At 44.6% G+C, this 21,536-nt stretch overlaps 1 protein-coding gene across 2 annotated transcripts in view; it reads right to left on the bottom strand.

The window, feature by feature from the left end:
• Positions 1–21,536, bottom strand: part of ITPRID1 (ITPR interacting domain containing 1) — a 337,509-nt gene that overhangs the window by 133,767 nt on the left and 182,206 nt on the right. For both annotated transcript variants that reach the window (XM_068236573.1, XM_068236574.1), the window contains exons 7-8: positions 20,398–20,600; positions 16,662–17,200 (exon numbers count right to left, since the gene is read on the bottom strand). In XM_068236573.1, coding sequence (XP_068092674.1) covers positions 16,662–17,200; positions 20,398–20,600 — 742 coding nt within the window. The remainder of the gene's footprint in view (positions 1–16,661; positions 17,201–20,397; positions 20,601–21,536) is intronic.

The raw sequence follows: 21,536 nt of genomic DNA, 5'->3' as shown, positions 1-21,536 counted from the left end.
TGCGCTAAAGGGCCCAAAGTCCAATGAGTACCTTCAGGATTTCACAGGTCATTTTGAGAAATTTCGTTTCAAGACTACTCCTCACGGTTTAGGGCCCCTAAAATGCCAGGGCAGTATAGGAACCCCACAAATGACCCCATTTTAGAAAGAAGACACCCCAAGGTATTCCGTTAGGAGTATGGTGAGTTCATAGAAGATTTTATTTTTTGTCACAAATTAGCGGAAAATGACACTTTGTGAAAAAAACAATTAAAATCAATTTCCGCTAACTTGTGACAAAAAATAAAATCTTCTATGAACTTGCTATACTCCTAACGGAATACCTTGGGGTGTCTTCTTTCTAAAATGGGGTCATTTGTGGGGTTCCTATACTGCCCTGGCATTTTAGGGGCCCTAAACTGTGAGGAGTAGTCTTGAAACGAAATTTCTCAAAATGACCTGTGAAATCCTAAAGGTACTCATTGGACTTTGGGCCCTTTAGCGCAGTTAGGGTGCAAAACCGTACTCGGGAGAAGTAGTACAATGTGTTTTGGGGTGTATTTTTACACATACCCATGCTGGGTGGGAGAAATAACTCTGTAAATGGACAATTGTGTGTAAAAAAATCAAAAGATTGTCATTTACAGAGGTATTTCTCCCACCCAGCATGGGTATGTGTAAAAATACACCCCAAAACACATTGTACTACTTCTCCCGAGTACGGCAATACCACATGTGTGGCACTTTTTTGCACCCTAACTGCGCTAAAAGGCCCAAAGTCCAATGAGTACCTTTAGGATTTCACAGGTCATTTTTGTTTCAAGACTACTCCTCACGGTTTAGGGCCCCTAAAATGCCAGGGCAGTATAGGAACCCCACTAATGACCCCATTTTAGAAAGAAGACACCCCAAGGTATTCCGTTAGGAGTATGGTGAGTTCATAGAAGCTTTTATTTTTTGTCACAAGTTAGCGGAAATTGATTTTAATTGTTTTTTTTCACAAAGTGTCATTTTCCGCTAACTTGTGACAAAAAATAAAATCTTCTATGAACTCACCATACTCCTAACGGAATACCTTTGGGTGTCTTCTTTCTAGAATGGGGTCATTTGTGGGGTTCCTATACTGCCCTGGCATTTTAGGGGCCCTAAACCGTGAGGAGTAGTCTTGAAACCAAATGTCGCAAAATGACCTGTGAAATCCTAAAGGTACTCATTGGACTTCGGGCCCCTTAGCGTACTTAGGGTGTAAAAAAGTGCCACACATGTGGTACCGCCGTACTCAGGAGAAGTAGTATAATGTGTTTTGGGGTGTATTTTTACACATACCCATGCTAAGTGGGAGAAATATCTCTGTAAATGACAATTGTTTGATTTTTTTTACACACAATTGTCCATTTACATAGAAATTTCTCCCACCCAGCATGGGTATGTGTAAAAATACACCCCAAAACACATTATACTACTTTTCCTGAGTACGGCGGTACCACATGTGTGACACTTTTTTGCAGCCTAGGTGCGCTAAGGGGCCCAACGTCCTATTCACAGGTCATTTTGAGGCATTTGTTTTCTAGACTACCCCTCGCGGTTTAGGGCCCCTAGAATGCCAGGGCAGTATAGGAACCCCACAAGTGACCCCATTTTAGAAAGAAGACACCCCAAGGTATTCCGTTAGGTGTATGGCGAGTTCATAGAAGATTTTATTTTTTGTCACAAGTTAGTGAAAAATGACACTTTGTGAAAAAAAACCAATAAAAATCAATTTCCGCTAACTTTTGACAAAAAAAATCTTCTATGAACTCATCATACACCTAACAGAATACCTTGGGGTGTCTTTTTTTCTAAAATGGGGTCACTTGTGGGGTTCCTATACCGCCCTGGCATTTTACGGGCCCAAAACCGTGAGTAGCCTGGAAACCAAATGTCTCAAAATGACTGTTCAGGGGTATAAGCATCTGCAAATTTTGATGACAGGTGGTCTATGAGGGGGCGAATTTTGTGGAACCGGTCATAAGCAGGGTGGCCTTTTAGATGACAGGTTGTATTGGGCCTGATCTGATGGATAGGAGTGCTAGGGGGGTGACAGGAGGTGATTGATGGGTGTCTCAGGGGGTGGTTAGAGGGGAAAATAGATGCAATCAATGCACTGGGGAGGTGATCGGAAGGGGGTCTGAGGGGGATCTGAGGGTTTGGCCGAGTGATCAGGAGCCCACACGGGGCAAATTAGGGCCTGATCTGATGGGTAGGTGTGCTAGGGGGTGACAGGAGGTGATTGATGGGTGTCTCAAGGTGTGATTAGAGGGGGGAATAGATGCAAGCAATGCACTGGCGAGGTGATCAGGGCTGGGGTCTGAGGGCATTCTGAGGGTGTGGTTGAGTGCCCTAGGGGCAGATAGGGGTCTGATAGGTAGCAGTGACAGGGGGTGATTGATGGGTAATTAGTGGGTGTTTAAGGTAGAGAACAGATGTAAACACTGCACTTGGGAGGTGATCGGACGTCGGATCTGCGGGCGATCTATTGGTGTGGGTGGGTGATCAGATTGCCCGCAAGGGGCAGGTTAGGGGCTAATTGATGGGTGGCAGTGACAGCGGGTGATTGATGGGTGGCAGTGACAGGGGGTGATTGATGGGTGGCAGTGACAGGGGGTGATTGATGGGTGATTGACAGGTGATTGACAGGTAATCAGTGGGTTATTACAGGGGAGAACAGACGTAAATATTGCACTGGCGAATTGATAAGGGGGGGTCTGAGGGCAATCTGAGCGTGTAGGCGGGTGATTGGGTGCCCGCAAGGGGCAGATTAGGGTCTGATCTGATGGGTAACAGTGACAGGTGGTGATAGGGGGTGATTGATGGGTGATTGATGGGTAATTAGTGGGTGTTTAGAGGAGAGAATAGATGTAAACGCTGCGCTTGGGTGGTGATCTGAAGTCGGATCTGCAGGCGATCTATTGGTGTGGGCGGGTGATCAGATTGCCCGCAAGGGGCAGGTTAGGGGCTGATTGTTGGGTGGCAGTGACAGGGGGTGACAGAGGGTGATTGATGGGTGATAGGTGATTGGCAGGTGATTGACAGGTGATCAGTGGGTTATTACAGGGAAGGACAGATGTAATTAATGCACTGGCGAATTGATAAGGGGGTCGGGTCTGAGGGCAATCTGAGCATGTGGGCGGGTAATTGGGTGCCCGCAAGGGGCAGATTAGGGTCTGATCTGATAGGTAACAGTGACAGGTGGTGATAGGGGGTGATTGATGGGTGATTGATGGGTAATTAGTGGGTGTTTAGAGAAGATAACAGATGTAAACAATACATTTGGGAGGTAATCTGACGGCGGGTTTGCGGTTGATCTAATGGTGTGGGTGGGTGATCAGATTGCCCGCAAGGGGCAGGTTAGGGGCTGATTGATGGGTGGCAGTGACAGGGGGTGACAGGGGGTGATTGATGGGTGATAGGTGATTGGCAGGTGATTGACAGGTGATCAGTGGGTTATTACAGGGAAGAACAGATGTAATTAATGCACTGGTGAATTGATAAGGGGGGGTCAGAGGGCAATCTGAGGGTGTGGGCGGGTGATTGGGTGACCGCAAGGGGCAGATTAGGGTCTGATCTGATAGGTAAAAGTGACAGGTGGTGATAGGGGGTGATTGATGGGTGATTGATGGGTAATTAGTGGCTGTTTAGAGGAGAGAATAGATGTAAACAATGGATTTGGGAGGTGATCTGATGTCGGATCTGCGGGCGATCTATTGGTGTGGGGGGGTGATCAGATTGCCCGCAAGGGGCAGGTTAGGGTCTGATTGATGGGTGGCAGTGACAGGGGGTGATTGATGGGTGATTGACAGGTGATTGACAGGTGATTGACAGGTGATCAGGGGGGATAGATGCATACAGTACATGGGAGGGGGGGTCTGGGGGGGGGGGGGTCTGGGGAGAATCTGAGGGGTGGGGGGGTGATCAGGAGGGAGCAGGGGGCAGAGGGGGAGATAAAACAAAAAATAGCGTTGACAGATAGTGACAGGGAGTGATTGATGGGTGATTAGGGGGGTGATTGGGTGCAAACAGGGGTCTGGGGGGTGGGCAGGGGGGGGTCTGATGGGTGCTGTGGGCGATCTGGGGCAGGGGGGGGGGGGGAATCAGTGTGCTTGGTGCAGACTAGGGTGGCTGCAGCCTGCCCTGGTGGTCCCTCGGACACTGGGACCACCAGGACAGGAGGCAGCCTGTATAATACACTTTGTAAACATTACAAAGTGTATTATACACTTTGTATGCGGCGATCGTCGGGTTAACATCCCGCCGGCGCTTCCGTATGGCCGGCGGGATGTTGCGGCGGGTGAGCGGCGCCAGGCGGAGGCGGAGGATCGCGTCACGGATGACGCGATCGCTCCGCCCATGCCCCTACAAGGACCGCCGCCATTTGTCTATACGGCGGTCCTTGCGGGGTGCACTTCCCGGCCGCCAATTGTATATACGGCGGTCGGGAAGTGGTTAAAAGACTAGTACTTAACTAGCTTAAAAGAAATCTCACAGTAGATGCCTGAATGAGAACACAACCACACAACTGCTAATTCACTAACGCTTTTGGCCAACATGGCCCAGGCAAAGGCTGCAATCTTTTGCCAACTAATTAAAGGCAATATAAAAAAATACATTGCTAACAATAGGGCACGAGAAACTGTATTTTTGCTAAGATACCTGTTTTCCTTAAAAAACTCATTTTAATGTATTTTCACAGAAAACTTGTTGAAAGTTCTTACTCATCAGTTCATCCCATGAACATGTCATTTATAGCAATTCCAGTACATCACTAATGTAGAACAAATACTGAAGTGAACAAGCAGTCAGTAGTTAGCAGATCCTTAACACTACTGTTCTGCTTCTGTTAATGCTGATGCTCTTCCTGATAGTGATGGCCGAACATCACAATTTCATGTTCGCAAACCCATTCACGAACATTAGCGCGAGGGTTCATGTTTGCAGTGAGCCCATTGACTGTAATGGCAAGCAAACTTCTGAAGCCTTTTATAAGGAATGTACCTGTTAGATCTGAAAGTGCTGCCGAGACCCAGGTGGATGCTGTCACTTCTGGATCTCGGGGCTTGTTCCCTGCTGCCGGCCCGGCCGGTGACTCACCGTCCACACAAGCTGATAGGCGGAGGGCGCATTCGCAGTACACCCTCAGCAAGAGTAAACAATAGTCCGCTTACCCACTCAGCTGACTGCAGCGCGGTCAGCTGATCTGATCCTGTCAGGGCCTTGCTGTGTGATTGGTTGTGCGGAAGGTGGCCGGCCACTGATTGGAGAATGATTGATATTTGAATGTGCAGAGTGCTCCCAGTCATCGCCTGTGATAAGCATAGCTTTGGCTAGTTGCTGGGTGCGCACTCTGATCTCTGCTGATATTCTGGACTTCGACCTCGGATTATATTTGACTACTCTGTTGTGTTTAACCTCTGCTAGTTACTGGACTTCCCTTGCTTGCCGCCTGGACCGACCTTGGACTGTTACTGAAAACCCTACTCTGGAAGATAAGTATAAGGTGTACTCTTTATCAATCAGTCCATAGTGTGCATATACTCTCGCATGAGCTAGTTATATCATCTGGAACTGCTGTTAGCTGTTCACATAATATTGCAGATAAGGACTAAAGTGCAAACTCATAATGCAGAAAAAATCTTTAGAAAAAGCTTTATTGACACATGTAGCAAAAAGTGTAGCAAAAACTACACATTAAAAAGTGTTCTTCGATTTCATACGGTCAATCTCCATATAATCAACAAATGACCAAAGAGTGGGGCTGACACATAGTCTAACTTGGCTTGATAAATGGTTGTAGCTTTTATGGGTATTTATCTCAAAGGCAACGACACATGTTCGTTTCGGGCTTTGTATATAATGTATTTGCCCTTCATCAGGCCGTGATACCCAGCTCTGTATGCCTCAACCAAAGGCAAAGTAAGACAAAAGCTATATAGAAATAAAAAGAGCAAGGAGGGGCATCTGCACCAACCAGATGCACACAATGGTCTTCCCAATGGCGTAGAACAAAGAACGCTGCTAGATTGAAGTTCAAGTGGGCAAGGTGGATTGCACTTTTAAAGGACTGTGTTTTTTTATCCTTCACACTGCAACGGACTGCAACCAATTTTATATATATACACATAATATTGCATGCAGATTCAAGGAACTGTGTCTTACCATCTCTATTTTAATTGTTGCTAATCTGCATGCAAGTCTACTGGAGCTACTTCAATAACTCTGATCACAATTACTTTTGCTGCTGAATAGTTTTGTATGAAAGTATATTACTTGAACTGCTCTGGCTAAACTGTGTATGTGATACTGCGGAACTGTGTTGTTAGCCTCAGTGGTGACCTCTGGTGGTACTCTGGCTTTCTAGGCCTCAGCTGCTGTACCTTGCACCTCCAAGGTCTGGGTGTAACCGAAGTCGGGCAGGTGTTATTTCCTCACTTCCCGTTCAAGCGGGGACGTGCCATATAGGGTGAAGAAGGTGGTGATAGATTGGGGCATAGCAGCTGAAAGAAAGCAGGAGATCTGCCTGGCATTACACCTTTAGGGCATCTCTGCAGCCACATTGCTTTAAAAAGGTGTTCAAAGTGTACCAAAACCTGGACCGTGGCATGGCGGAGGTGGATCAAAAGCAAAATATTCTGCAAAAACTAAGTATTTTACGCTGAGATTTTATTTCCTGTTTAAATGCCAAAAGTCACATTCTAGATTTTTCAAATAAAGATCTTTAGTATGTCCACCGTGGTTACCTGTCTAAAAAAAAAAGTCCGAGCAAGACACTATTTTTTTTTTGAAGGAGACACTGGGCCATATGCAATTCACTTTTCCACCCAAGTTTTCTCCTAGGAGATAATTTTTTATCTTCTATTTAAAATAACTTTCCAGTACTTGACAACTAAAAAAGGACCAAAAAGTAAATCATAAAGTAGTATAAAAATTATTTTGAGCATTTTCTTGCTTTCTGGTGGCTTAAAAAGCATTTTATTGACGAGTTTAAAAATATCACCTAGGAGAAAACTCAGGAGAAAAAGTTAATTGCATATGGGCCACTGTCTGTTATCAGCGACACCAACAGTAAACTCACAGTAAGTTTAGGTGACAAAAGTGTGATGGTGAAATACTGTTTGATAATCACTTAGTGACACAAATGTCTGACCATGACACTGTATATTCTTTAAAGGAAACACTGACTGTCTAATATCACCGACAGTAAACTCACAGTAAGGTTAGGTGACACGGTGACACTGTGAAGGGGTCAGTGACAATCAATCACTTATGCACAGGGCTAGAACAGTGATGCAACCAACCTCACACTACACTGTATATGGGTGTTGTGTTGCTACAACCCACACCAGAATGCAACAAACAAATTATCAGTACATCAGGCTTCATGTCAGCCCAAAAAATGACTTTTGTGGTCAGGATATTGTGATGGACTACAAAAAGCAGTGGACCAGTTAGGGGTCCATTTGGGGACTCATACTGACCGCAAAAGTGGCAGCTACACAGCATAATATCACAGATGCAGTCTATGTAGCCAGGAAGGGTCCTCAGAAGGACTATTGGGGGTCCCTAGCCGGTGGACTACAAGAAGCAGAGCACCTAGTAAGCAGCTACGCAGCACAATATCACAATACAGTTTATCTAACACTGTCCCTGTATCAGCAGCAGCTCCTCTCCTTAACCACAGGTGTCGAACTCCAGGCCTTGAGGGCCAGATCCGTGACAGTATTTAGGATGGACTGAGAAAAAGAGGAATATGTTCTACCTGATGGACCACACCTTTCCCGATTCAGACCATTTAATTAATTTGAGCTTTGTCAAAAATGTGTGAGTAACTCGGCCCTCGTAGGACCGGTTTGACATCCCTGTCCTACACTGACCAAAGACCGTGATCATACTTTTTATAGGTGGAGGAGTGGCCCAGGTGGTGATCAGGTCGGATTGGCCATCCTGTCCCACCTGACTTCAGGTTAAAGTGTCAAAAAATGGCCCCATGGGAAAGTATGGGGCGGCACGGATGATCGTAGTATTCATGTCTGCGTGAATGGGCAAATGGCGGACTTTCCCGGGAACTGTACTCTAGGTGAAGTGTTCTGCCATTACTACTGACATTGAAGCAAAGAATTTAAATGTTTTACACACAGAGCAGCCACTAGAGAAGTGCAAGAGGCACTGATGTACCTGTCCTGAGTTCTGTTTGGAGATCAGATTACGGGAATTTTGTCCGTCTATTCCTATCTTACAGACTCCCACATTGGGCATTCTCTCTCCATACCATGATCCTGGAAAGTGTGAGTGTTGGTAAACTGCGGGTCACGTGGGCACTTATGTGACCCATTGCATCAGCCCTAGATCCTCTACTGGCTAAATGCTTCTCTCCCTACTGCCTCTCCTGAACCTGTCTCCCCTGCAGTGGTCTACTCCGTGATTGGACTATAAGGGAAACAGTGACAAGGAGATAAAGCATGAAGAGATGAATATGGCCAGTCAAGGAGGCTGCCATGGATAATTTGATTATGTGTGGCCCCTTTATCCTCAGTCTGCAAAACAGTACCCAGAGGTGGGGTGGGGGCACAGAGATCAGAACCCAGAGCTTGGGAGTAAACTGGAGTTCTGCCAGGACAAACAGAAGTCATTTCCACTCTTGCACTATGTCAATAGTCAGATGACCCAATGTTCCAGTTTCTTTTAAGGACCTATCAGCAGATTACCACCTGACCAGAACATGTATAAACATTTATCTATGAGGAGGGGATTAATTATAAGTAGATAGTTTAATAGAAAATATGGGGTTGTGAACCTTTCCTTGTAGTTAAAGGCAAAGAACATATACTGTTAAAGACCAATGTCTTAATACTGTTGTTGCACGTGTACTGAGAACAGAATGTGCTGTGTACTGTAAATTAAAAGTAGAACACAACAGGATTTATATGTGATTACCATCATCATTCACAATATTTACTGTATGTAAGAATAATCCAAAGTGAACATCTACCTTTTTGGGATGCTGCTATGAGCTTATGTTTTCAGTGATGACCTTTTTTACCCTTTAAAGATTGCATAGATTTAAAAGTATGTGCTTTTGTCTGGAGACACTGGTACCCCCTGAAAGTGCTGCTGCTTGTACAGCTTTATTTACACACTTGAAACAACTGCTTAGCCAACACAGACTTGGCAGTTTACTTCCTAAGAATAACTTCGGTTTGAACTGAAGATCATCAGCCAACAGACCTTAGGCCATTCAACAATCTGATACAATCCTTTGTTTGACAAACTAAGCATCTGGCAAGTGTAGTTTGTATCTGTCACGCCTATTAAAGCTAATTAACTTTAACTAGCAAATGGCTTACAATAAAAGGGTTAATTCAAGTAAAATAGATGGTTTCTTCTCATGGATATTATGTACTATAAATATACACCTTTTTATTATAAAAGAAAATTAAGTGAAATTTATGGAGGAGGATTTATACTGTACAGTGGGATGCGAAAGTTTGGGCAACCTTGTTAAACATCATGATTTTCTTAAATGGTTGGTTGTTATGAAAAAAAATGTCAGTTAAATATATCATATAGGAGACACACACAGTGATATTTGAAAAGTGAAATTAAATTTATTGGATTTACAGAAAGTGTGCAATAATTGTTTAAACAAAATTAGGTAGGTGCATACATTTGGGCACTACAAAAAGGAAATTAAATCAAAATTTAGTAGATCCTCCTTTTGCAGAAATTACAGCGACTAAATGCCTCCTGTAGGTTCCAATGAGAGTCTGGATTCTGGTTGAAGGTATTTGGACCATTCCTCTTTAAAAAACAACTCTAACTCATTCAGGTTTGATGGCCTCCGAACATGGACAGCTTTTTTCAACTCACACCACAGATTTTCAATTGTATTCAGGTCTGGGGACTGAGATGGCCATTCCATTGTTCCTTTGCATGAATGCCTTTAGTGGATTTTGAGCAGTGTTTAGGGTTGTTGTCTTGTTGAAAGATCCAGCCCCGGTACAGCTTCAGCTTTGTCACTGATTCCTGGACATTGGTCTCTAGAATCTGCTGATACTGAGGGGAATCCATGCATCCCTCAACTTTGACAAGATTCCCAATCCCTGCACTGGCCACACAGCCCCACAGCATGATGGAACCACCACCATTTTTTACTGTAGGTAGCAGGTGTTTTTCTTGGAATGCTGTGTTCTTTTTCCTCCATGCATAACGTCCTTGTTATGCCTAAATAACTCAATTTTAGTTTCATCCGTCCATAGCACCCTATTCCAAAATGAAGCTGGCTTGTCCAAATGTGCTTTAGCATACCTCAAGTGGCTCTGTTTGTGCTGTGGGCGGAGAAAAGGCTTCCTCTGCATCACTCTCACATACAGCATCTCCTTGTATAAAGTGCGCCAAATGGTTAAATGATGCACAGTGACTTCATCTGCAGCAAGATGATGTTGTAGGTCTTTGGTGCTGGTCTGTGGGTTGACTCTGACTGTCCTCACCATTCGCCGCTTCATGTTTATCCAAGATTTTTCTTGGTCTGCCACTTCGAGCCTTAACTTGAACTGAGCCTGTAGTCTTCCATTTCCTCAATATGTTCCTAACTGTGGAAACAGACAGCTGAAATCTCTGAGACAGCTTTCTGTATCCTTCTCCTAAACCATGATGGTGAACAATCTTTGTCTTCAGGTCATTTGAGTGTCGCTTTGAGACCCCCATGTTGCTACTCTTCAGAAAACGTTCGCATCCCACTGCATATGTATTTTTGGTAAAATTTAGCTGACAACCTTTATTTTGTACAAGGTGGAACCTTAAAGAGAGGACCAAAGGTTGAAAGCATGGGCGTCTGCAGAAAATGTTCCAGGGGGGGGGGGGGGGAGCAAAAAGGGGGGTGGGAAGAAGTAGTCGAAAATTGGGGGTACGTTAAAAATGGGGCTACGCCGAAAAATGGGTGTGGTCATGGACCAGAATGTGAATGTGGTCGCGGGTGGAGACAAGTTTACATGAACTTAGCAATGGTGGGACATTAGATTAGGACAATGGTGGCGAACCTTTTGGAGGTTGAGTGCCCAAACTGAAACCCAAAAGTCACTTATCTATCGCAAAGTGCCAACGGCAATTAAAACTAAATACAAAAGTTTTAACTCATACATGAACATTATGGAAACTCCAAGTTGACAATAAACTGTGAAGATAAACAATTTCATCCATCCTACTCTTGAAAAATGTATTCATTTTTTTAGAACCTCCCAGTTTCATTTTCTGTTTTAAAAAGCTGAAAAAGTAGGTTTAATGCTATTGTCTCATATGATGATGATTCAGATTTTTCCATAGTCTCGCAGTTAGCAATCATGTGACCCCCAAAAAGACAAATTCAGCAATCATGAGGCCCCCAACAAGACAAATTCAGTAACCATGAGGCCCCCAGCAAGACAAATTCAGCAGTCATGAGGCACATAAATAGACAGCATTTCACATAAATAGCGCAAAAGGTGGATCAGCGCATCACCAGGCTGCCTCCGAATGGCCTCGAATCAGAGGTGCGCTGAGCCCCCCCAGAAACTGCAAACGCACCTTGAACCCAAACGGAAGCTCTGCATATACACCAAAAGCAAAGCTGTTAAGTGGGAGCAGCTGACCAAAATGAATTAAATTAGTACATGGCAAGGAAATGAACAGCGCTACTTAAAAACAGACAGGTGCCTACCTGCAAAAGAGTGCAAGCCCCACTTGTGGGATAAAATACACACCTAGCATACACATGACCTGTCTACCACTGGAGGATGTTGGTTTCCGTAACAGCTTGCATGCAACCTATCAAGTAAAGTAATCGAGTAAATTCTAAAATTGAAAATTGCGCAAAAGGTGGATCAGCGCATTATCAGGCTGCCTCTGAATGGCCTCGAATCAGAGGTGCGCTGAGCCCCTCCAGAAACTGCAAACGCACCTTGAACCCAAACGGAAGCTCTGCATATACACCAAAAGCAAGGCTATGCATATACATAGGTTAGGATTTTAGTAAGTGTTAGGTTCCCTCCCATGGAGGATTGACTTCTTCGCAGTGGGAGGGACGAGTACTTAATAGGTTGCATGCAAGCTGTTACCGAAACCAACATCCTCCAGTGGTAGACAGGTCATGTGTATGCTAGGTGTGTATTTTATCCCACAAGTGGGGCTTGCACTCTTTTGCAGGTAGGCACTTGTCTGTTTTTAAGTAGCGCTGTTCATTTCCTTGCCATGTACTAATTTAATTCATTTTGGTCAGCTGCTCCCACTTAACAGCTTTGCTTTTGGTGTATATGCAGAGCTTCCGTTTTGGTTTAAGGTGCGTTTGCAGTTTCTGGGGGGGTTCAGCGCATCTCTGATTCAAAGCCATTCGGAGGCGGCCTGGTGATGCGCTGATCCACCTTTTGCGCAATTTTCAATTTTCGAATTTACTTGATTAGCCGCACCCAGGCTATGCATATACATAGGTTAGGATTTAGTTAGTGTTAGGTCCCCTCCCATGGAGGATTCACTTCTTCGCAGTGGGAGGGACGAGTACTTAATAGTATGTGCATAATAGTATGTGCAGTATATGCATGCAAGCTGTTACGGAAACCAACATCCTCCAGTGGTAGACAGGTCATGTGTATGCTAGGTGTGTATTTTATCCCACAAGTGGGGCTTGCACTCTTTTGCAGGTAGGCACTTGTCTGTTTTTAAGTAGCGCTGTTCATTTCCTTGCCATTTCACATAAATAGGCAGAATGCCCCTTAATATGGTAGACACCTCTCACCTGGCTTCTGAATTCTCCTCTACTGGCTGCTGTGCTTGGCTGGCCTGGCAATACTGTTTTTGGCTGGCTTGGGGATGATGTGTGTGCCGAAAGGGCTGGCAGTGATGCTGGGCTGGCCTGGCTGGCGGTGATGCTGGGATGGCCTGGCTGGCGGTGATGCTGGGCTGGCCTGGCTGGCGGTGATGCTGGGCTGGCCTGGCTGGCGGTGATGCTGCGCTGGCCTGGCTGGTGGTGATGCTGGGCTGGCTGGCCTGGATAGTTTAGGTAGTGACAGGTGCCTCCTAGTTTAGGTAGCACCAGGTGCCCTCCAGTTTAGGTAGTGACAGGGCCCCCAGTTTAGGTAGTGATAGGATCGCCCAGTTTAGGTAGTGACAGGTGCCTCCTAGTTTAGGTAGCGCCAGGTGCCCTCCAGTTTAGGTAGCGACAGGCACCCCAGTTCAGGTAGTGACAGGGACCCCACAGTTCAGGTAGTGACAGGAGCCCCCCACCCCAGTTCAGCTAGTGAAAGGGACCCCACAGTTTAGGTAGTAACATGAGCCCCCCAGTTCAGGTAGTGACAGGGACCCCCCCAGTTCAGGTAGTGACAGGAGCCCACCAGTTCAGGTAGTGACAGGGCCCCCTCCCCAATTCAGGTAGTGACAGGAGCCCACCAGTTCAGTTAGTGACAGCCCCCCCCCCCCAGTTCAGGTAGTGACAGGAACCCACCAGTTCAGCTAGTGACAGGGACCCCCCAGTTTAGGTAGTGACAGAGACCCCCCAAGTTCAGCTAGTGACAGGGACTCCCCCAGTTCAGCTAGTAACAGGAGCCCACCATTTCAGGTAGTGACAGGGACACCCCCCCCCCCAGTTCAGGTAGTGACAAGAGCCCACCAGTTCAGGTAGTGACAGGGACCCCCCAGTTCAAGTAGTGACAGGAACCCACCAGTTCAGGTAGTGATAGGGCCCCCCCAGTTCAACTAGTGACAGGGACCCCCCCAGTTCAGCTAGTGACCCCCCAGTTCAGGTAGTGACAGGAGCCCACCAGTTCAGGTAGCTACAGGGACCCCCCCCCCATTTCTGGTAGTGACAGGGACCCCCCCAGTTCAGCTAGTGACTGGAGCCCACCAGTTCAGGTAGTGACAGGGACCCCCCCAGTTCAGGTAGTGACAGGGCCCCCCCAATTCAGCTAGTGACAGGAGCCCACCAGTTCAGATAGTGACAGGGACCCCCCAGTTCAGGTAGTGACAGGGACCCCCCCAGTTCAGGAAGTGACAGGGACCCCCCCAGTTCAGCCAGTGACAGGGACCCCCCCCAGTTCAGCTAGTGACAGAAGCCCACCAGTTCAGGTAGTGACAGGGACCCCCCCAGTTCATCTAGTGACAGGGACCCCCCCAGTTTAGCTAGTGACAGGGACCCTGCCAGTTCAGCTAGTGACAGGGACCCCCCCCAGTTGTGACAGTGGCGGGGACGGGGGAAGTCTCCCCCCCTTCCCTCACCTTGGGGCTCACCCTTCCTCGGTCCCCCTTCCATAATGCAGCGCCCGGCAGGCGGCAGTAGAGCGGAACACTTCCTCTATTCCCCTGTGCGAGGGAGATCTGTGCGTCGCTGGTCTGATGTCACTGCCCAGACTAGCTGCGCACAGAGCCTTCCTCGCGAGCAAGGAATAGAGGAAGTGTTCTGCTGCGTTGCGCCCCCCGCTGCATTATGGAGGCGGGGGGGTGTGAGTAAGGGAGAGCCCCAAAGTGAGGGAATGGTGGGATGTTCCCCCTTCTCCACTGCTATGCCTGCTTGCTCCCCCTTCACTGTGCTGAGTCAGGTGGGGGGTAGCGTGGGGCTCCGTCACTGATTTGGCCGGGGGAGGGGGGTGGCCAGGGGGGGCAGCGGACGGCCAGGGGGAGGCAGCCGCCCCAATTTGCCATACGTGCGGACGCCCATGGTTGAAAGTAACAAAAAGTATCAAAAATGATTTGTCTGGCACCTTCCAAGTGGAAGCAACCACTTCACTGCCTGATTTTGGCAAACCGACAGAGGATTTGTCATTGATATATTTTTCATGACACTCTGTTTACTAAGTAGTGCATGTCATCACAGAAAGGAGTTCTAATCTACATTTTTTTTTCCAAATGGGTTGTAATACCTTGTGGCCTTTGAAGAGGCAGGAGGAGTGAACCCAATTTTATCCAAACATAAGACACCTATTGAAGTAATTTACATTATCTGAACAGTATCTGTGAGCCTTTGAAGAGCATACCTATTATATAGCTGCGGGAGATTCGGGCGCAGGGTAATGCCAATAAATGGCTTAAACGTTTATCTCTTTAAACGGCGCTACAATGATAAAGTCACAATATTTCAGTTCTCTTAAGGAGGATAATAATGATAATTGTCCCTGTGTGTATGCGCCTTTAATTGGGTATAGCTAAACCCTTCTTGACAGTTTTCAGATGTTAAATAGCGCTCCACAAATGCCAGATAGAAGATATCCAGATGTCCCCTAAGGGACCGCACTCACCCGTCCTTAGTGACCACTGTGAGACTGGTCAGAGTAGGTGTTGACGTATTCCCTTTCGAGCTGTCCTGCCGTCAGATACTCTCCCATCCGTATAGGTGATGTTCTTTCGCAGTCCTTCAAGTTAGACTCCTCAGTATACCTCATGAATACAAATTAGATCCCATAGCGTAACTCCGTAAAACTCAAAAAGGTTTATTAGGTTAAAATACTCACAAACAATAGAAGATTTCAGCATTTAGAGTGTTAACGGGCTCTCCCCCGTGCCTCCCGGGTAGGCTTGAAGAATTGCACTGTTTCTCCACCGTTTACATTCACGTCTTCGCTTCCTCGCGACCTAGCGTGCTTCCTGGTTATCCTCCGGCTCCACCCTACGCGTTTCGTCACTGCACGTGACTCATCAGGGGACCCCTTTGTGGAGCGCTATTTAACATCTGAAAACAATAAATGGCTTACCCTACTCCTGCACAAGTCCCGGCGGCGCTTATTACTATTCTCCATCCAGGCTGCCATGGATAGTGGGGGAAAGATGTAATTTGGCTTCCAGCTATTGCTGGCGGCCAAATTACAGTGTTTTGTAGTAACGTGTGCTCCATCTTTTGACGCCGCCAAATTACTCACTGAGAGCCACTAAAGCTGTAATTCCTATTACGGCAATAGGCCTATGGTGGCATCGGCTGCGTCCAAATCCCCTGCGCTTTTTTTACAGCTCTCCTTTGAAGATATGGACATTGCCCACAACACAGGCATCAGGTTAAAGATACAACTGTTCCATTTTTTTTTTTGACAGTGTATTCAGTACTAAATAGATGTTGACACTATATGATTAAGTATCTGAGATATTTTGATAGAATATGTTTTTATTCTGGTGACACATAACATTCAGTTCATACTTATAAAAAGTGTGGTTTAACTTTTTGAATAAAGGATATTATTTAATTTAATGCATTATCAAACCTGGTGCACACAGCCAATGTTGACTGGCCCGTCGTACCACCTCTATGTAGTATGAGAGACAACAAAATTGTGTAGCTAAGCTCTCATACAACATGGAAGTGGTATAATTGGCAATTAGATGTGTGTCCAGGCTTAAGTATTGTTTACCTCCATTTAAAGACTGTACTGGAGTTTACTACCCACTACCACTTACCAGAGGCTTAGTAGACCATAGTGGCAGTTGCTGGTTTTAAATTTAAATTAGATTTGAAAAACCCCAATAAAAACTTATTGAAACTAAAATAATTTAAATTAGATATGTAACTGACAGGAGCAGCTAAATTCTTATTGTTTGTAATGAGAAAAGGGTGGCATTAGCACAATCGCTGGTGGTTTGTGTTTCTGGTTAAAATTGGGAATTTGGAAAGTACACGTTTAGCATAAAAAAGTATAATAACTTACCTCTTCCAGTTCAAATGAGTCTGGAGCTTGAAGTCTGTTTTGAGCAGCTGTTATTCTGAATGTTTTAGAAAGTTTAGCGCCTCTCAGTGTTCTGACTTTCCCTGTCATTTCTGGAAGGCTATACTGTTTGACAAGTGCAGGAATCGTACTTAAATGGGTATCTTCATTTAAACACAGGGCATCTCCACTGTCTTTGACTGCACTTTGATCTGCTGAAGAACTGTCTAAGTTGTCATGATCATAAGTACCACAACTACTGTTTCTGAAAACTTCCATGTTAGTTGTGTCTTTTAATGGTTCACGATCCTGTTTGTTTCGTTGTTCTTCAGTAGTTGTACAAGTACCTGCGTTCTCATCAACTAGTTTTGCCTGTCGAGCAAATTTCCAAAGAAGTTGCCGTATTTCTTTTCGTCTTTCTGGAGTTAGTGTAGATTCTTTCACACTCATACCATCACAATGTTGAGTGACATGAACGTTGTGAAGCAAAGATGAAAATGCAGTTGTCACTTGATCTAAGACTTCCAGCTGGCGGAAGCGACCTAGAAAGACAAAGTAAAAGGATTTTAATTTGTGCATGTGTGTGTGTGTGTATATTTATATATATATATATATATATATATATATATATATATATATATATATATATAACAAACAAAAATGAAATATATATATATATATATATATATATATATATATATATATATATATATATATTTCATTTTTGTTTGTTTGTTTGGTTAGAGAATTAGTAAATGGGAGTAAAACAGGGAATATTACAATTTATTATTCCCCGTTATACTCCCATTGACCAATGCCCTAATAAAACAAAGTTTAATCCAAGAGGAGAGGTCATATATGTATAATACCATTTAATAAACACTAGTGTATACTTGATCGGTCTTCAGCTGAAAAAAATTATATATATATATATATATATATATATATATATATATATATATATATACCGTATTTTTCGGACTATAAGACGCACTTTTTCTCCCCCAAAAGTAGGGAGAAAAAGTGACTGCGTCTTATAGTCCGAATGTAGCGGCCGCTGCGGGTCATGGGGTGACGCAAGTGAACTAGGAAGTACGGAAGCCCCTGAGGACTCTGCCGCTATAGCGGCTGAAGAGGCATGTGTCCGTCGGGATCACGCTGATGACGTCTATGATTAATGAAGGAGATCAAAGGGCCAGCGGGGAGGATAGTTACAGTTGCTACTCATATCTCACTTGGAGCCACCGGCCGGGGATCGCACTGCTGCGGGGATGATGCCAATGACCGGACATGATCAAAGGGCCACATTGCGGACGATTATTGCGGCGATTGCCGCTTGGAACCAGCGGCTGGGGATCGCACTGTTGCGGGGATGATGCCAATGACCGGACATGATCAAAGGGCCACATTGCAGATCATTACCATGGCTATTGCCGCTTGGAGCCACCATAGATCACGCTGCTGCTGCCGACCCACTGCACACCTCATTTGGAACATTTGGACCAGCCTGGACCCCCAGACAGCACCCAGCTACTGCCACCCAGGCTGGTGAGATATCATGCAATATAACTGTTGTGGTTAGTTACTGTAGCTGGGAGGGGGAGGGGGGTTTATGTAATGTAATGCAGTGTAGCTGGGATGGGATGGCAGGAGCAGGGGTTTGTGTAGTGTAGCTGGCCTGGGGGGGGGGGGGGGGTAGCAGGGGTAGGTGAAGTTTAGTATAGTTTGTGGGGGTATCAAGGGTTAGTGTAGCTTGGTAGTGTAACTTAGACAGGGTCATCTTGGCTGGAGGAAAGGTCCATTAGACACTCCTGGACCATGGACGTACCTAGGTTTAGTATATTTTTTATTTCCTGGTTTTTGCCCTTTAAACCTAGGTGCGCCTTATAGTCCGGAGCGTCTTATAGTCCGAAAAATACGGTATATATAATTTTTGGAGTGATCTATGAACATTTTTTTTGTCATATAGAATCTATGAATTAGCTGACTGATGAAGATCAGTACTTCATTATAAGGCCCAGTTCACATTGATTTAGTGGACCGTAATGAAATGACCGAGAATGGATGCAAACGTATCCAATGTTAACGAATGGATCTGTTCGCATTGGTCTGTTTGAACGTATCTGTTTGGTCTGTTCCACTGCACGGACCACAAGTTTGGGTCTGGATCATTTTTTCTGGATCAAAATTGGTTAGCACAAACTGGCCAAACCTATAAACATGAGCAGAAGGTACTGGATCATACAAATGGAATAAGCAAATATGACTGATATTATGTGCATGCATAATTACAGTCACCAAAGCAGTCTATCTAACTATCTATCTATCTATCTATCTATCTATCTATCTATCTATCTATCTATCTATCTATCTATCTATTGATCCACTGCTCTTACTGATCATTCTATTAGGTACACCTGTTCCTTTACTTAAAAGATACTTGTAGCCACATTAAAAAAGGTATATACTCACCTAAGAAGAAGAAAGGCTCTGCATCCCTCAGAGCCCTCCTGGTCCTCTCTGTGTTCCTTCGTTACATGGCCAGGCCCCCTGTTGTAGCGATCCAACTCCACTGTCAAAGAAGCCTTCAAGTCTAAAGGCTTCGGAAGAAGTTTTTTGGATGAAACTTTTTTTTTTGTGGTTGCAGGATCCTTTAACACAATCACATGGGGCTATCTCAATGTCTTTAGGCTTCCCTGCCAGCCCTCATGCGCAGTAGCACAGTGCCCGCGGCTCCGGCTTACTGCGCATGTGCGGGTTGGCTCAGTCAGTTATTGAGCCGCCATGTACAAAGAAGCAGAGCTGTGTGGCCCCGATCTGATTAGCGACAAGGGACAGCAGAATATAGAGGCAAGCCATAATAGGATCCTGAGGCTTCCCTCTCTGCAGAATAAGTATCTGATTTTGTGTACCCAAGCTTCGGCTTGGGTAAACTTTAAGTGACTATGAATGTGGGATAGTTGTTGGTATCAGAAGGGCTGGACTGGGTATTTGAGAAACCACTGATCTTGGGGCACAATTATGTGTAGTGTTTACATAGAATGGTCTAAAAAACAGAAATTATCTAGTGAGCAGCAGCAGTTGTATGGATGAAAATGAAATGGCTTATTGATGTCAGAGGTCAGAGGAGAATGGGCAGATTGGTTTGAGTATATTGAAATGCAACAAAAGCTCAAATAACCACTAATTACAAACAGAGGTATGCAGATACTATCTCTGGAAACTCTGGAAACACAGCATGTCGAATCTTGGAGCAGAAGGGCTACAGCAGTATATAACCACATCGGGTGCCATTCCTGTCAGCTAAGAACAGGAAACTGAGGCTACAATTAACACATACTGACTAAAATTGGAAGATTGGAAAAATTATTGTATTTTCACACAAGTGAAACCAGTATGATGTCACAGAAAAGGCTTTTGTATCGATATGAGTCACTAAACATGTATCATAAGTGGTACATACACATATGGTTGTAATTTGAACGGTTTTTACTTGGCTAACTAGCTGACTGAAAAGGAAGAAGGTAGGGGGATAACATCTGGGATATGTGTGGTTGCAGTGTTGTAGCATCTTTTTTCTGATTGAACATGATGGTGGATATATGTATTTTCTCAATCAAACTTACTATGTAACTATAATGTAACACGATAACACTATAAGCTAATCAGTTTGGTGATGAATTTTGAAAGTGAAAAAGTAGTTCTGTTTAATTATACAAATAAGTAGGTTTTAAATTACCACATAAATTAGGAGTCTCAATTTCCATGCGTCTTTTTTGGGCATCCAAGAAGACTCGAGTGTTAATTCCTCCAGCTCCAGAAGGTGTCATGATAAAACGGATAGGTATTTTAGTACAGATGTCAGGTTCATCAATGCCAAATCCCAGATCAATGAGGAGATCAACAGGGTCTGCTTCATATAGTTTAAGCATTTCAGAAATACTTTGAACAAAAAAAAGGACAATATAAAAATGTAGTTTTGCTAAATCTCTAATAGTTAATATGGTTAAATAATAAATATAAATAATAAATAAGAATAATAAATGTGTATTAATAAATATATCTGTAGTTCACTCCTTCTCCATTATACTATGGGCCTGACACACTAAACTCAAGTAAAGTTGTGCGTGTGCAGGGAGTGCACGAAAATGTTATTGTTACTAACAGAGGGGAGCACTGGCCGTTAGCCCATTAGCGCCACACGCTTTACCGAGCTAAAGCCATAGCAACCTGCGGGGCAATGTGAGTCACCATAGCAACACACGCATTACCGCAGTAACGCACATGCCACTAATGGGTTTACGTCTGGTGCTCCCCATGCGCTAGTAACAGTAAAATTGCTGTGTGCTCTATGCAGTCCAATAAATGCAACCTAGGTGACAACCCTGGAACGATAGCTTTATGAGATCCAGAGCCTTTCCTCTCCACAGGTGAGTATCTGCCTTTTTTACCCTGACAGTTGCTTTAGTACACAGTGAATATATATATATATATATATATATATATACATATATATATATACATATATATATATATATATATATATATATATATATATATATATATATATATATCTTTTGGAAGGGCCCTTCCATTGTGTGTAATTGAAGTGTGATTGAATGCAAGGTGAAGTAATTTTGGATTAGGTCCAATTGTATTGTGTTTATATGATTCAAATAGCTGCTCTTATTTTTATTTCCAATTTAGGGGAAGCCAATTAACTTATCTGCATGTTTTTTTTATGTGGGAGGAAACTGGAGTTCCCAGAAGAAACCCACACAGACACAGGGAGAACATACAAACTCCCTGCAGATGCTGACCTGGTTAGGATTCGAACCGGGGACCCATTGCTGCAAGGTGAAAGCACTAACTACTACG

The sequence above is a fragment of the Hyperolius riggenbachi genome, chromosome 5 (genome assembly GCF_040937935.1).
Source record: "Hyperolius riggenbachi isolate aHypRig1 chromosome 5, aHypRig1.pri, whole genome shotgun sequence".
NCBI lineage: Eukaryota > Metazoa > Chordata > Amphibia > Anura > Hyperoliidae > Hyperolius > Hyperolius riggenbachi.
This window is presented reverse-complemented; position numbering and strand designations above follow the sequence as displayed.